We start from the raw sequence: 16867 nt of genomic DNA, 5'->3' as shown, positions 1-16867 counted from the left end.
AGGTGCCTATCGATCAGAAGCATGAGATCAGAAGCAATTTGGTGGAGGGGTATGCCACACGGGAAGCTCTCGATAAAGATATATCGTGCCAGTCGCGTATTTCATAACAAATGTTCTAACTAGATTAAAACCACATATGACTAGTATTAGATGGTATAAGATCGAAAGACATATCGCAGAACACCAATAATGTGACATATCGGTATTAAAAAGCATTGACACCATGATAGAAAAAGCTAATTTTACACTGACCCACGAGTTGACTCACTCACGCCCAGGTCAAACAGTACGCGTTCGGTGCTCTAACCACTGAGCTACCACAGCGGCCTTCAGGTCAAACAGTCAGCCTGAGTAATTTACAGGTGATTTTGAGTACAAGTGGGTCCGGTTGAGAACATTTTTGATGAGAATGATCAGTCCTCAGAGCAAGATATATTTTTTGAGTGAGTGAATATGAGTGAGCTCCAATTTTTTTTTTTTGACCTATGGTTACAAGTAACAGCAATACTAGTAATGCACTACTTCTTTTCAGGTGGCTTTGCAATGCAATACATTAGGGCATTTGCATTTGATTGCAGATGCCCTAATGTAATATATAATCAATATGAGTTCAAACAATTGCGATCGATCATGGCATACACCTGCCCAATATCACAAGGTCGTGAGTGCTCAAATGTTGATGTTGAGAGCACAAATGACCACCTATCAAAATGTCAGCCAGCCTGTCTGAGGCACTTATTCATACCTCCAGAGCCCATTGTGTTTCTATTCATTGGTCCCCAGATGTACTTTGGACTTTAATGATGAAAAGAAAAGAGAAGCTGTAGGAATTAAGGCGTTTCACTCGTGATAATACCATTCCATATAGGGCGACCAGGGAAATATCTGTTGACTTATTACAATTACCCACTTGCCTTATAGCAAAATTTTGACTTTTTTGCCTACTTCACATTACCGATAAGGGAAACGATAAAAGGATGTCATTAAAAAATTATTTTGTTGTGTATATTTCAAGGCAATTGCATGTTTTTCATTTTACTTTAACTGAATTGTGCTTAAAGCATAATCCAAATCATTCAGCATAAGAGGGTTCTATAGAACTGCATTGGCCAAGAGCTTAGCAGCATCCCTGCATTCAACAAGTGATGTCCAAATCCATAGCCCTCTGACAGCTCTGCCCAATTTACTCCAACAAATCACAGAAGCTGTGCTTTTGAAGGCTGCACGCACTGGAAGCAATTTGGCAGCCAGCAACACATCAAAGACACCATGTCTAGGCCACTCTAGTTGCCTTCTTCGATTATTTATCCGGACTGCCCAAGGTGTGCTTCAGTCTATGAGCACCTGGTCAACTCCTCGGGTTTGGCTAATTATACATAGGTCCAACAATTTCTGTGGAAGTTACCGAGTCTACAGTCACGTATGAGACAGCATTCCCTAGCTCACTTGCACTTTCAGTAGATCAAGTTTAACCGCACGAAAAAAATTTGCACTGGAGCATGCTAATGAAAGAATGAAAAACACTGAATTTATTTCAATCTCGCCGCACTATTGACAACTATACCTTTGATCAAAACTGGCGCCTCCGTAAGGGGAGATCCATTGAAGCTGACCTCCACTTGTGCTTCAGGACAACTTCTAAAGAGTTTGTAACGAACAATGAAAAGTCCGTCTCTTCGATTCAGGACCTGTGTCCAAATGCTGCAGTGGCTGTTGGTTCCCGTGATAGACACGCTCAGATTCGTCGAGGTTGCTGCAGTAAAGCTACAACAAAAGTACGCTGCGTGAGCTCGTTTCAGAAAGGGAAGCCACTCGCAAAGCGCGCTTTCGTTCTATGATCTCGACTTACTTGTTGCCGCTAGCGTCGACGACGAGTACAAAGAAGTATCTGGCTGGAAGGTTGAAGTCTCCTCGAAGGCCAGGGCCATACAAGCGCGCCGACACTTGAGGCTGCGGCCGGCCGTTGGGCCAACTACTTTCACCGCACGCATTCACGGGGCACTTGTCTTCAGCAGCGACAACGGCTGCTAGCAGCAAGGCAACGCAAAGTCGTCCCGCAAGCAGCATTCTGCTTTTCGGAAACATCTGAGCAGCCCGAATCGTGTCTTTCACCAGTGCATAGTTACAACTTGGCGTGGTCTCACCTAGACGGGTTTATCAAAACGCCACGACAGCATGCATAATCACACCGGATCGCTTTCCCGCAGCGGCTAGCAGTATAGTAGTTCCGAAAGGGATCGCGCGCACTTTCGGCCAGCGATCCTTTCCACTCGCCTCTTCCGAGTCTCGCCGACACCGTACGAAGGTACTACGGATGACCCGCGGCCGCCGACGTACTAATCCTCTCCTACGAGTCGTCTTTTTTTTTTTATTTTATTGAGTCACTAAGCGAGCATTTTAGTGTTTCATCTGGCATGTGCCCCCCCCCCAAAAAACACATTTTTAGTAACCGTGGGACGTATACACTAAAAGAGCTTGTTGCCTCACGAATTCTATGCCGCAAAAAATTTTTAGGAATCCGTCCGGCATGAGGGGAGTTACAAAGAGTTGTCGCACGTTGCAATCGCATTCTCTGAAGCCCCTAAAGCGAAATTTCAGGGGCTTTAGTCGCTTTAGTTCTCTCTTCTCTCGTCCCGGCGAAAGCGCTGAAGGCTATGCAGAGATAAAAGTTACTGTATATGCTACCTTTAGGTACCATATACAGTAATTCTATGCAGGGATAGATACAGTAACTTGAAGCATAAAGAAATGGCAGGAGCAAAAAAAAAAAAAAAAGTCACGCGCGTTTAAGACCTTGAGCCCCTTCGAATACGCAACTTTTCCCGTGTGATCGCGCGCGCACGTGTGGACAAGTCGCGGCCTCCCAGGGCGATCTCTGCAACGACCGAGCACGCCATGTTAAAATAAGCCAATGGCTGACAGATGGCCTTCTACGCGCAATTTTCGAGCGTCTTCCGTGATTCTCGAGAGAAGAGAAAGCAATATTTAGCTGATTTTGCTATTTATTGTGAATTCCAGACCGCGTGCTGCGCTGTACTATTTGGCTCGCGTGTTCTCGGAAGCCTCTACTACCGATCGGCAGCGTTTTCTGACCACGATTAAAAAGTGTTGCAGAGCCCCTTAATTTTTGTGCTTGCGAGCTTCTGCTACCGCACTTATTTTATCTGAAGTTGGTGCGGGCGGCCCCATGCACTCGCTCCGGAAACGGGGAACAGACGCTTGCATGGTTTCTTGTCGGCAAGGGTGCAGCCGAAAGTACTTTTAGTATTTTCAGTGGTGGGAAGGTTGAATTGCGCTCCACACCAAGAATTGCCACCTTTACTGGAAAAAAAAAGAAGAAAAAAGGCCACGGCGGGAATATAGGCGGATAAGGAGGGGTCAAGTTAATACTGAACAATAGATAACGTATCATTGCTTTCCTTATGTAAAATAAATTTTATGTACAAGTACACAAAAATGCAACACTCGATCTAACCAACAAGCCTAATTGGCATTGAAATAACTCAGATTGGAATATGATATTGTAATCAATGTAAATGAGCTAGGTATTGGTTATTGCTCTAAATGAGCTGCACTGAAAAGGGCCAGGGTGATTCCACGAGAGATTGAGATGGGTTCTAAAGTTGATATTTTAGATTTGATTGAGTATTTTATATTTTGTGCACATACCACTGAGTAGCCCGAAAGTGAACTTAGTTTTTTTAATAACTGCACAATTTAGGAGAAAAAAAACGTCGAATTTATTCTATACGGAGAGACCAATTTCATCCTTTGCCATTCTCCAAAGTTAATGACAGTATAATAACACAAATATTAATGGTACATAGACAATATTTTTTAAAATAAATGTATGTGTAATAAAGAGTATAGCACGATTGTTTGAAGCCTGCTGGCTGAAACAAACTGGTTTTTAGAAGCTCAAGCCCACTTTTTTTAGCCCGCTTTGTCATGTGTTTATTGACTTTGCGCATTCTTGAAAAGCTGGGACTTGTACCCGTAATATTCTCGCTGCGAATAAAATAATGCAACATGATTTTTCATATTATTTTTCTATGATCTTCAAGGGTTTTTTTGTGGGATATTAAGAAAAATTGAAGATGCGGTACAGCAATGGTATTAGCAGGCAATATTGTAAACATTATGTTGTAATAGGTCACCAAGTTATGAAACACTCACTGGTTTACCTTAGGAAGAAAAAATCTCAAATATAGCAACTTTAGCAAAATGTTGCCAGTTCAGACATTTTAAAAAAAACATTTGCTTCAGCCAGCAGGCTTCAAACAATGGTGCTTTACTCTTGATTACACATACATTTATTTAAAAAAATAACATATTTGTAACATTAATATTTGTGCTTTTATATCTTCATTACCTTTTGAAAATGGCAAGGGACGAAATAGATCCCTCCGTACAGAATAAGTTTGACATCTTTTTTTTCTCCTAAATTATGCAGTTCATAGAAAAAACGAAGTTCACTTTTATCAACTTTCGGATCCGTGTCGATCTCTCGTGGAATCACCCACCAGTGACATTAGAAACATTGTATGCCCCAAAAATATAGGATGTTCACCTATACATACACGTGCAATATTATTCTTTATTCTGATGGTCATTATTACTTGAAGGGATCTTAAAAAGTGATTGAGTAATAGCATAAGAGTATTCTTGACTGATGGTAAATATTTATTACGTAGGTATAGTTGTTGAACAGGGCACTTACAAATCACAACAGAAAATGAATGAGTGCAATATTATGACGAAAGACTGGCTGATGGCAGTCTCAAGTGCAGACCAGCGAGTGGCTCGCCATCAAAAAAACTGAAACCGGACAGGTGGCTACCCCATACCAACCTCCCTTCTGACTAAGCCAATGCCCATTGATCTCATATCATGCACATATGACACCTGCACCCCCCGCTTCCTGCACTCTTGATTAAAAAAATACTTACTTCAGCCCAACAGTCCACTCCTTGCAAACTGCTTCACCTAATACCAACCTGATCTTTTCTTTTTTTTTTTCTGGTCGAAGCGCCTCAGTCACAAGGAGACAAAGTGACAAATATTTGTGCCAATTTCTGTGCACTCTACATCCAAATGCTGTCCCAAAACAACCAAGCAAAGCAGCCAAAACTCCTGCTTTTGTATTCCATGCGTGCACCACAAAACACGATGCACAATTAACATAAAAATAGTGAATGTACCCAAGCAACGCTAATATTAACTTGGACTTTACCAACAAGATTGGAACACTGCAACAATACTTTACCCTCCCTTTCCCAATGAGAACGCTATGCACACCTATGATGGCATTAACTGTCCTAAGCCTTTGTAGGCTACAAGCAATGCTAATACAAACTTGGACTTCACCAACAAGATTGGAACACTGCAACAATACTTTACCCTCCCTTTCCCAATGAGAACGCTACGCACACCTATGATGGCATTAACTGCCGTAAGCCTTTGTAGGCTACAAGCAATGCTAATACAAACTTGGACTTCACCAACAAGGGTGCGACACCACAACAATACTTTACCCTCCCTCTCCCATTGAGAACGCTACACACACCTATGATGGCGTTAACTGTCTTAAGCCTTCGTAGGCTATTAGTGACCACACATACAAACTCACAGATACTTTTCAAATAGAATTTATATATGTCTTAAGCTCCGCTGTCCACCAATATTTTGTCAGCATAAGATAGAACATGGAATAACATTAATAATACCTGCTGTTATACGTCCCAAACTATTGGTATGATTATGAGATACACCGTAGTATGGGGCTCCAGAAATTTTGACCATTTCATGTTCTTTAAGGGGAGATGCGAGCCGGAAAACGTGAGTTTTTCCAAAGCTATATATTTTTCATTTTCATTTGCTTTCACAACTTTGGTTTCTCTACTTTCACAACAAAAAAATTGAAGATTGTAAATAAATTATAATTAGGTTAAAATTTATTTTAAATGGTTATTAAAAACTAAAATGGTCTCATTATCTAGAGTCACCTGGAAATTGTCACCTGGGTGCTTACCACTGCATTTTGCATGAGAAGTTTACCAAAGTCACATGCTCAAAATAACAATAATTACCAAGCTTTCATGATGGAAGAAATCATTTTAAAAAACATATCTTTGCCCATAGACAAGCTCTGACTTATACGTTCAAAATGCGTTTTTCTCAAGATCCATTTTTGGACAGCTTCTTGAGTTTAAACATCATGTTTTTGGTATTTTCGATACCCAGATCAGGATGAAATTTTATAGATATTCTTTAAAAGGTGAATCATAATAAACAAATTTGGCAGGACACATCATACAGATAATTCAGGACCACCTTGCATGAAGCTGCATTAATAATTTTAGATCAAGATACGAAGCTTCAGTGCAGAATTCCGAGATAGTAAAAGGCACTACTACCATGACTGATTTTTACTTTGTAGGCATTTTCTTGGCCTTGAATCATCATTTTTTTCCACATCTAGCTCTGTGACTATACCGTGACATGGCATTCATAAATCTATGTTCCGTTACATGCCACAACCTTTTTCAAGAATTCAGTGCCATCGTCTTATGTTTTCTAATCAATGCAACAATACTTTTGGTGCAACTTTTGCTCAAAAGTCAGGAATCAGGCACTATACTGAAACAAACATAATAAAAAATGTCCAAATATTAAGTAAGAATATGGTGAACAGATGAAGTGCCTGTGATATTCCAACAATCCCTCATTTCTCACTAAGCACAAAAAGAATGCACATGCATTTGGTCTTTTAGTATTTGCACTAGGTGGGAGGTGTCCTGATCTTGCATCATTCTTTTATTTATTCATGGCCTTTCCGAGATGCAGCACTCGTTTGAATCTTCTTTCTAAATGGTGTCGTTTTTAATTTAATGAATTTAATTTAATGAATTTTTTAATCACTCCTTCCTAATTTCACAAAAGAATTGATTGTGCTTTTTTGTTGTATATATTTAAACCTTGGCTTCAACAAATTAAACACTACAAAATGGGTTGCATTGAGATACATGCAAGAAATTGTAAACGTGTGGTGTTTAATTTGAAGGTGGCACTTTTCCACTTTTTTGCATTTAGAATGTAAGTGCATGGGCTGCATGATATGCCAGGTGGCAACAAAAGAGTGTTCCCAACTCGCTGTCTTGCCTAAAAGTGGCTTTGGCTAACACACCCAAGAATTAGATTCACAGAAATATCCAACAAAGTAGACAAGTGAGCACCTTCTGTTGTAGCTCGATCGGTAGAGCATGGCACACGTAATTTGAACATTGTGGTTTCAGGCCCTACCAACAGAAGACGTGTTTGTTTCATACACTTTAATTCATTCCGATTTATATCATAACTACTACACAACAGTTAAAAACAACACATAACGTCTTCCAAGCAGTTCACCTTCTGCTAGGAGCGGACAGCCTTCTTTTGAGTGGAGAAAGAGCAGTGCTACCACACCCTCTCATAGGCACTTTGCATAAGGGCTGCCTGTACTTCGTGGACAGACAATGTATATATATTACAGAGTAGCACTGAGATGAATGCCCCATCAGCCATGTGAACCAAACCAAGCCACCTTCAGTGGCACCTCACTTAGATTGAGCTCAAGTTGGTACTTGAGACACATATATGCTAATGGAATGGAACAATGAGAACAAATACTACCCCAGTTTTAAAGAGCATCATTCAATATTTCTAGGCAAGCTACACTCTAGGACACTGAGATAACTAGGATTTGTGTTTATTAAGCCTTATTTTTTATAAGGATTGTTTATTAAAAAATGCTTTAGCACATTTTTGAAAAGTTCCTTTAAAAGTACACATCATTGTCTCAGTCTTGACTTGGGCAGCTTTTTGATTAAATGCCAGTAGTTGAAGTGGAAAGTTCGCGAGTCCATGAGATCAATAAAGAGGTTGCCTTCAAGGTGGTCCATCTCATGCTGAATTATTCTGGCTGGCCATCCATATGCCTGCCATTCATGAGCCTGCCCTTGTTCGTTCAGACCTAAGGATAAAAGCAACATTTCGATCGATAAGTGGGGCTTAACGTCCCAAAACCATCATATGATGTTTCACTATTAGTTGTAATGGCAGTGTGCAACTTATTTCTCCACCAAAAGAACGACCTCGGGTCTATGCTGGCCCAACATGCATGGCCGACCTAGTCAATCATGGCCCCAGCTTGATTAACAAGGTTGGGCTGGGGCGTGATTTTGGTTAATCGACCTCTAACTGTCACCACAGGCCCAAGGCAATAGGTCAACCTTGCAGGCTGCAGGTGGTGCACAAGTGGATTAAACAATCTTGTGCAAATAATTTAGTGCAATCTGGTGACAGCCGACGCTTAATGCTCAAACAAGAAATTTTCACAAACCAAGAAATAATGCATGCGGTGTAAAAAAAAAAATTGTGTCCACCGGTATAATGCAATGTCGGCTGGCCTATAGCAATTGGCCAACGTGGTAGGTAGTGAAGCATGGCCCTACAACAGACCACGTTTGGTCGCCAGGGCACCCCCACACAGAGCTGCGGCCAAGCAGACAGAACAAGCCAAAGTAACATAGAATACAATAATAAAAAATGTTAGGTGTGCAAACACAGACACAATGAAGGGACACAGACAACAAAAATGCCTGTCTGTCTATTTAACCTTGCTTGTGTCTGTGTTTACATTAACTTTCATTTTCTTTGCATGCTTCCTTTACTACTCATTGGCAACCTAGTTCAAGTTTGTGCTATTCTACAAAATCAAATTGAAAAAGCATCGCAGAACTTAAGAGATTAATGTTTGAGTACTTGTAACATGTTTAATTATATTGGCACCAAATCTTTGTACAAAAGTACACGTACATAAAAGATCTATACAAGGGTGTCTATGCGCGCTAGTTGGTATTTCATATATTGCGTCTTCTCTGTATGAAATACCAGTATTTCATATCAAGAAGACGGGAGTTCTAAAGAGATATAGAATGAAACAAGAGCGGGAAATAGTTGAAGCATATGTCATCAACAAGTTCGGAAGCAGATGCATTGGTAAGCCGTCTCTTGACTTGTTTTGTTGTGAAATACACTATCTCAAAGTTTAGCAAAGTAGGCAGTTTTATCAGGTTTTATTATGTGGCGGTGTTCTCGGTAACACGTGGTTCCTTGGCTTTATTTGTGCAAGCAACACAAAATAAAGCTTAGTTGCGAGTGCGCCTTTTTCCTGACAACTTCCTTCTTACAAATTTGCACGCGGCACTACACCCAGAAAATTCTACAATGAAAGATACTGTCTGGACAACACACTTATATTCAACAAAATAATTTGTGGAGCATTTACCATCTGAAGACATAAGTGTTTGTTTTAAGGTTACATAATGCGTTTAGAAATGTTTCATGCAAAAATCGAAGCTTTGAGCGAGATGGTGAACTAGCATAACCAAACAGTACACTCTGACTACACACAAAAAAACAAGAGGGGCAGTGTTTGTCCCACTTCAGTTATTTAGTCATCTTTTCTTCATGTGCTCATAGACTAAAAACATAATTCTTCATGAGCTTACTAAAAGTGATACAACTGCAATCCATATGCTTCATTAAGCTTTTTGGAACCCAGGAGTAATCCATGCTAATCATATTTATTCTTAACTACTTCTCATATCTTGTGAGAATTTTTTCAGTAGAATTATGAGCTGTTCAGGAATATTATTTAGTTAGCTAGTTATGTATTGAGTTTATTGGTGCAAGAGCGACTCAGGCTAAGCTGCGTTAAACACAAGGTACCTAGAGTTAACCAGTATATATAATTTAATACTGAAGCTTATGGAGGAATCCACTTTCTTTTAGGAAATTGATTACATCAGACAGTCGAACAAGTGAATCATATTCTAAAATTTGATTCGGGTGCATTCGTGTGCGATGTTTGTATAGTGCTCTGCAATGTTTTTGTCTTTCTATTTCAATGTAAGGGCACGTGATTAGAATATGTAAAACTGTTATTGGCTGTTGACATTTTTCACATTCTGGCAAATGTTCCTTTCTAAACAAAAAGTTGTGAGTGAGGTGAGCGTGCCCAATGCGGAGTCGACATAGGATGACCTCAATAACCGTTCTTGGTGAGCACATGGCTTCCATTCGCCCACTGTGGGCTTCACCAAATGCAGTTTATTACTCGTGCAGAAATTCCCTTGTTACTGCCATTTTGATGATAATGCTACACAAATAGTATATAGGCTCTCTTTAAGGGGAATCTTTGTTTGTTTTGCTATAGACGCACATTCGTCCACCTTTTCGTTGCCTAGTACCCTATGTGGCTTGGAACAACAGAAACAGACAGTAATATTCTTATTATTTGAAACAATCATGTGTAGGATATCACCAAGTAAAGGTTCGCACTCAGATTTTAAATGTAGCACTTTTGATGAACTTAATGAGACGGTGTATATAATCGCTTGTCTGTATTTCTCAGTGATTCTTTTTTTTTACTGCTTCCCATAAGGCATACATTTCAACGCTGAAAATGGAAATACACTCCGGTAGTTCAACACTGACAGCGCTTTATTCTGTCACAATGCCAATGCCAAAATGGTGCTTTGTTTTCGAGCCATCTGTGTAAATTTCAGTATAACCTTTATATTTGGCCTGAATTGCGTGGAATTTTTGAATCAAGGGTTATGGTGCGGTGTCGTTTTTCTTGAATCAGGTCAGCCCATGGTGACAGTTTCCGCGGCTTTATGGTGACCTTTAGTGCACCATTACAAATATTGTAGGTGCGGCAATGCTTTTCAAAGCGTGAAATCAGTGGTTTGATGAGGTGTGACCTGTTTAAGTAGTATAAGCGTGAGTGGCATTGCGTGGTGATGTCATGGCATTTATGTTGAGACTGTGCCCTAATCATTAAAAGAGAGGGTTAAAAATATGCAGTACTGGCATAGCAGAGGTTCATTGCAATCTATGTACAAACTCTGGACTGGAGATGTTCTATAGGCGCCATTTAATAGCCGCAGACCAAGATTGTGTACGGGGTCTGCCAAATGTAGGATCCTCTGGCCGAGCCGTAAACAATGCACCCATAGCCTAAAATGCTATACACAACGTAACGATAAATCTTCAATAGGCATAATCGATCAGAACCACAATGCTTATGGGAAAAAGCCTTTAAAATATTAAGCACTTTATTGGCCTTGACTAAGTGAATTAATATGAGCAAGAAAGTTAAGTTTACTACCAAGTATAACTCCTAGAAATATTTGTTCATGCTTTATCATCATTGCCATGTTGTTTAATGTAAGCTCTGGGAATAATCCTCTTTTTAATGTGAATACCACCGCAACCGTCTTTCATGTAGAAAATCAGAAGCCATTTCTGTCAGCCCAACATGTTTGTTTATGATAACTTGAAGTTGTCTCTCACATGTTGATAGGTTAGAGGCATGAGAAGTGATTTGAGGATCGTCAACATATAGAGTGTGCATGATTGTGGGTGGTATGACCTAATTAATTGAATTCGTTTTTACTATAAAAAGAGTAGTGCTAAGGATGCAGCCTTGAGGTACGCCGTTTACCTGGACAGATGTACTTATGTAGATGAAATCAGACAAAAATTTTAGCAATTTGCCTCGAATGCCTAAATTAGCGAGGTCATGCGAAATTCCGTGTCGCCGCATGGTAGTGAAGGCCTTTACCAGGACAAAAAAAAAAAAAAAAACGCAAGACAGTACTGCTTGTAACAAAAAGCCTCTCGTATTTCATGCTCCAGACAAACAGGATGGTCAGTGGTTGAACAACCTTTTTTTATATCTGCACTGATGACTATCTATCAAGTTTCTTGAGTCAAGAATAAATGACAGTCCGCAACTGATAACACTTTCGTAAGTTTTCGCCAGGCAGCTGGTAAGAGCGATCGGTTTGTAGCTGTTCGGGGATGTTGGGGCTTTTCCAGCTTTGAGAAATGGGACTACTATGACATTTTTCCATTGTTCTGGCATAGATACAGATTGCCATAATATATTGAAAATTGTAAGTAAAACTCTTGTCGATGATTCAAACAGGTGTACCATCATAGAGTAGTGTATGTTGTCGGGGCACTACTGTTTTTTTTACCATGTGAGAGTGCCATGTTTAGTTCCTGTAATGTTCGGGGTTGGTTGTAAGCTTTGAGTGAAGCACCTGTGAGCGGTAGTTTCTGCTTCTCTATGGTTTCTTTGTGTTTGAGGAAAGTATCGGTGTAGTTGGATGAACTGGAAATGTTGTAGAAATGTTCCCTTAATATGTCGGCTTGTTCTTGTGTCCTTATCTGGATGTCTGGGCTTGTGAAAATGGGTATTGTGTAGGCTCAGTAGTCTCCTCTGAATTTTCTCAGCTGGTCCCACAGTCGTTTAGAGGAAACTGTGCTATTTATTTAAGTTATGTGATCGCGCCATGATGTTTTTTCTGCTTGCCTATGAATATATCGCACTTTTGCTTTGGCCTGCTTGAAGTTGACAAGGTTACTATATGTGGGGTACCTACTCAAGAAGCCTTATTTTGCAGCCTCTTTGCTTCAGTGCATTCTTTTGTCCACCAGACATTTCTAGTTTTTCGTACATGAGTTGACAATCGTGGTATTGACTTTTCTGTGGCTGTAATTATATCTTCTGTAATTTTGTCCTTAATGTCATTTATGGTGATATCTGGCGACTTGATGTCCTCCACATTCGCGTTTTCTGAAAACAATGCCCAGTCCGCAAGGTATACCAGCCAACGGCGTGGTTTGGAGGTGGTGGTGCGTAGTGACATCGGCAATTTGATGATTTCAGGTAGATGATCACTGCCGTATGAAGAGTCCAGGACTTCCCCCTTAAAATCATTAAAAACAGAAGGTGAACACAATGCCATATCAAGGCAACTTAACTTGCATGAACTTGATGAGAAGTATGTTGGTGTGCCAGAGTTTAAAAGACGGATGTCATTTGATAAAATAAAATCGTCAAGGAGTTGCCCCCTTTGGTCTGTTTGGTTACTGCCCCATAGCGTTCCATGAGCATTATAATCACCTATGAAAACCAATGGTTCTTGTAGGTAATTTTGATCAAGTCCTTCAGTTCTTGTAGCGCCAATTGTTCATGGGGAGGAATGTAGATAGATCAAATGAATATGGTTTTGTGTGCGATAATGCTGACTGCTACAGCCTCGAGAGGGGTGTGTAATGTGATTGTTGGGGTGGGAATGCCACCTTGTATTACAATTGCAATGTTGCTGGTCCTTACGGACAACTGAATACCCATTTAGCATAAGAGTGTGCTTTGCGCCCAGGTCTGTTTCCTGGAGGCAAATCGCTATCGGGAAAACTGGTTAAAAATGTCTTTTGTGTTACACAAGTTTTGAAGTAAAACTCTGATGTTTCTATGAACAATAAAAGCCATGATGAAATTAAAAGGAAGCAAATGTACTACTAATAAATATAGATCAATTCTTAAAATCATGTTAGGAGACATGATAAAAATTGGGTCTGTAAAGAGCGATATCCACTTAGGTTATCGCTTAGGTTGCAATGTTATTGGGATCTTGTCTCACTTGGTGTGCATTAGAGAGTGCTGGTTCTTTGGTTTTGACGACACCGAGGGTTTCGGGTCGACCTCTATCGCCTTGTCAGAGCAGCTGGGGGTCCGATGACACCGAGACCCGTGTCTTAGGCCTCGAGGTGCGATTGATCTAAAGGCCCTATGCGGCTGCTGCCTGCAGGGCCTTAGGCTTCGGTGGAGCAGCTGTGGCTGCTTCCACCTGGGGGGCGAGAGGAGATATCATTGCTTCGTTTTGAGCGGGCATGGTGGGCTCCTGAGGCCGTTGTGATGCTGCCCCGTTACACGTCACCTCTGCATAGCTTTTGTGCAAGAGGTGAGGCAACCGTTTTCTCACTTTGACAAATGAGACCTGTTCTTTTACGGTTAATGTGATGATTTATTTTTCTATTTTCCAGGATGGACAGGACTGTGAGTAGGCGGGATGGTCCCCACCACAGCTGAAACAATTAGGTGAGGCTTCGCAACTGTCAGCTTTGTGATCATTCGAGCTGCATTTTGTGGTGGTGTCCTTCTCTTGGCATGATTGTGATGCATGCCCAAACTGTTGGCATTTAAAACACCACCTCGGGTTTAGAATGTATGGTCTTACATTGATTTTCAAGTATCCTGCTTCAATTGATGTAGTGTCACAAACGAATGCAATTTTTGTTTCACTCGCTACCCCCATCATCCAAGGACGGGCGCTTTTGTATTGGGAAGAAGACATCCGGTGACTAACGAAACAGCAGCGGCGCCGCCGTATCTTCCCTACACCTGTACCGAAAGGGGCACACATGTGTTCGAGAAAATGCCCTCCAGATCAGACGCGTACGCCATGAAAAAGTTTGGACTGCATCGGAATCGGCAGTTGCCGTGCAACCAGCAAGGAGTGTGGTCGTCTGTGTCGCGTGGCTCGTGTAGGCGACGAGCATGGAGTGATTCGCGCAACGTATTGAGACGGCTGCACTACTGGGCACCCGCGTCGTCTACTAAGCTGGCGAGATCTTCAGCGGCACCCCGTCAACTCCCCTACGTGTATTAAGAGCTGGCCTGGTCCATATGCAACTTTTTAATGTGACTTTTTTTGCCCACAGGTATTTTATTACACCCAGCTTTCTAATAATCGTAGTTGTGTGCACTGCGCTGCACGAGAAATTTAGAAGCCCGAGCATAATCTTTCTTCGTAATTATTTCCTTGTATCTCTCCTCGATTTCCATCATGTTGTTTTTATTAACATTCCGCATTGTGGTTACTTGTACCTTCTCTAGTGTTCTTTTAGAACGTAGTTTGTTTTGTAGTTGTTCTTTTCGTCGCATATTAGTCTTTTTCCTCAGTTACTTTTTTGTAATCTTCTGCCTATTGCCCTTAGTTTAATTAAATGCTTGTTTGTGTTTAAGCAAATGTCTGTGCCTGCTCTATGAGTGTGTCAGTACATTGAGTGTGCCATACATCACCACATGTGCAACTCCGCACGGGTCAACTGACCTGCAAATAAATTTGAGATGTGCCACTTCAAGGCCTTTCAGGCGTCGCAGGCCGAAGCGTACAGTGGAAGCCTGCGAGTCTGCCGCATGTCGATGTTGGATCGGCGGGGCCTCACCCTAAGTGTGTGACATGTAGGCATGACACGTGTTGAAAAAGTCAGAATCATGTGTTTTGTTGGGATCTCTTGATTGTTTCTTTGTATGATAATTCTCTGGACCTTGACGACTTGTTGATCTTGGAACCCGTCGAGAAGTTCCTCATCGCTAAGGCCGCTGAAATCTTGCTTTGACGTGAGTCCTCTGCTTGTGTTTAGAGATTTGTGAATGGTCGTTGATATTTTCGTGTTCTCGATGTTTGCTAGCTCGGTGATCTTTGGAACGTGTTACTTTTCAGTCAGTTCAATAAACAAATCGCCACTTGATATTTCTGTTACTTTATAGTTCGGTCCAATGTTTTTCTTTAGCCATTTGGCCACTAAATACGGTGAAAGTTTCCTTGCTGGTATAGAGTCTGTGTGTATCACGGTGTACTTCGGAAAGGTTGTTCTGGGTTGAGTAGAAAAGTGGAAAGTTGCTTCAATGTGGTTTTTTTTGGGAGGATGATCAAGAAATGTGGATGCCTGAGATGCTATAACAAAAGATTATTGTTCGGCAGCAGCGCCGACCACCCACTACGGAGCCATAGGAGGGCACGCGGCAGAGCTTTTTGTTGTTTGACTTACTAATCCATAGAACACAAGTTATTATTGCTTCTTACTACTTTAACTTTTTTTTGCTACATTTTTTAAACATTGCGCACACATAATGTTCCCGGACAATAATGCATTTGCCTTTTCATCCCATGTCTTTTAGAGCTAGCAACCTCAAGTTTAAAGGCTTCAGAAAAGCTTTGATTTAGTAAGGTCATAAGCACAGTTCTACCTGATGTAAGTCTCCTTAAAAAAAGAAAAAAAAAAACACCAAGCTTTTCGCGTTGTAGTGGGTACAAGTATATGCCCAGCATGACTTCAAAATTTTTCGTTGATTCTACAACTTCCTAGTGTGTTTACCTGAAATCTTAACTTCGTAGTATCTCGGCACATCTGCAGTGAAACCTCGGATACTCTCGCAGCCTTCAGGAAATACGAGCCTCTGACTGTTTACAACTTCCATCACAGGATTGACGAACACCTGCAAATACAATAACAGCGGAGGCTGATAAAACGAGCAGGTCAAAATGCAAGAGTAAAGAAAGTATGTAGCAATGAATGGGCACCTTTAGCGGAAAAGGCTGGTAAGCACGCGTCCTGGCTTCTTCTGCTTCGGCCAGCTTCATGTACTTCATGGGGAACTCCATCATTATAATCCTCAATGGACAACCTACTTGAGGTGCTGATATGCCCGCGGAGTAACTGTTATTCATGACAATGCGCATTACATCAATGATCTGAAACAAGAAATGAAAAACGCGTCGTGGAACGCAATAATGGTGCACAGCCGAAAGAATACGAGTGTATACAAAACTACTTCATGCCTCTGCATCTGAAGGTTTAAGTAGCGAAGTACAGTTTATGCAGTATTCCGACAAATAGTTACCTTTTGTATTTCATAACCGGTGACCTTAGCCGGGTCGACTGCCTCTGCCCGGCATCGCAGGACAGGATCCCCAACCTGACACATGAATTCATACGGAGGAGACGGATTGACAGTTGCGCCATAGTCCTTGAGTTTACTTAGGCGACGAGAGCAAGACTCGAGAATTTTTTTAAACGTCATTTCGCACGACTGACAAACGGCGTTGGTTTACGAGAAAACGTGAAAAACGAGCAAAACTGAACCAGACGAAAAAAGAAAATGATGATAGTGATAGTAGAT

At 41.1% G+C, this 16867-nt stretch overlaps 3 protein-coding genes across 4 annotated transcripts in view; 1 reads left to right on the top strand and 2 right to left on the bottom strand.

Annotated features, from left to right (window-relative positions):
* LOC119177282 (protein O-glucosyltransferase 2) overlaps nt 1-2764 on the bottom strand; it is a 38638-nt gene extending 35874 nt beyond the window's left edge. For both annotated transcript variants that reach the window (XM_037428727.2, XM_037428728.2), the window contains exons 1-2: nt 1850-2764; nt 1565-1764 (exon numbers count right to left, since the gene is read on the bottom strand). In XM_037428727.2, the coding sequence (XP_037284624.2) occupies nt 1565-1764; nt 1850-2085 (436 nt within the window). In that variant the 5' untranslated portion in view covers nt 2086-2764. The remainder of the gene's footprint in view (nt 1-1564; nt 1765-1849) is intronic.
* The window catches only part of LOC142788209 (uncharacterized), a 58702-nt gene extending 43267 nt beyond the window's left edge, over nt 1-15435 (top strand). Inside the window, exons 3-4 of the mRNA XM_075884782.1 lie at nt 13945-13999; nt 14225-15435. Coding sequence (XP_075740897.1) covers nt 13945-13961 — 17 coding nt within the window. The 3' untranslated portion in view covers nt 13962-13999; nt 14225-15435. The remainder of the gene's footprint in view (nt 1-13944; nt 14000-14224) is intronic.
* Nucleotides 7732-16847, bottom strand: LOC119177283 (peptide deformylase, mitochondrial). The gene is made up of 4 exons (XM_037428729.2): nt 16589-16847; nt 16269-16439; nt 16063-16183; nt 7732-8011 (listed from the first exon to the last, which is right to left on the bottom strand). Exons 1-4 carry the CDS (start codon nt 16766-16768, stop codon nt 7830-7832), a joined length of 654 nt encoding a protein of 217 aa, XP_037284626.1. The 5' UTR covers nt 16769-16847; the 3' UTR covers nt 7732-7829.
* Nucleotides 16848-16867: the final 20 nt, after the last annotated feature.

The sequence above is a fragment of the Rhipicephalus microplus genome, unplaced genomic scaffold (genome assembly GCF_043290135.1).
Source record: "Rhipicephalus microplus isolate Deutch F79 unplaced genomic scaffold, USDA_Rmic scaffold_48, whole genome shotgun sequence".
Classification (NCBI taxonomy): domain Eukaryota; kingdom Metazoa; phylum Arthropoda; class Arachnida; order Ixodida; family Ixodidae; genus Rhipicephalus; species Rhipicephalus microplus.
The sequence above is the reverse complement of the archived record's forward strand: the minus strand, read 5'-3'. Positions and strand labels throughout refer to the sequence as shown.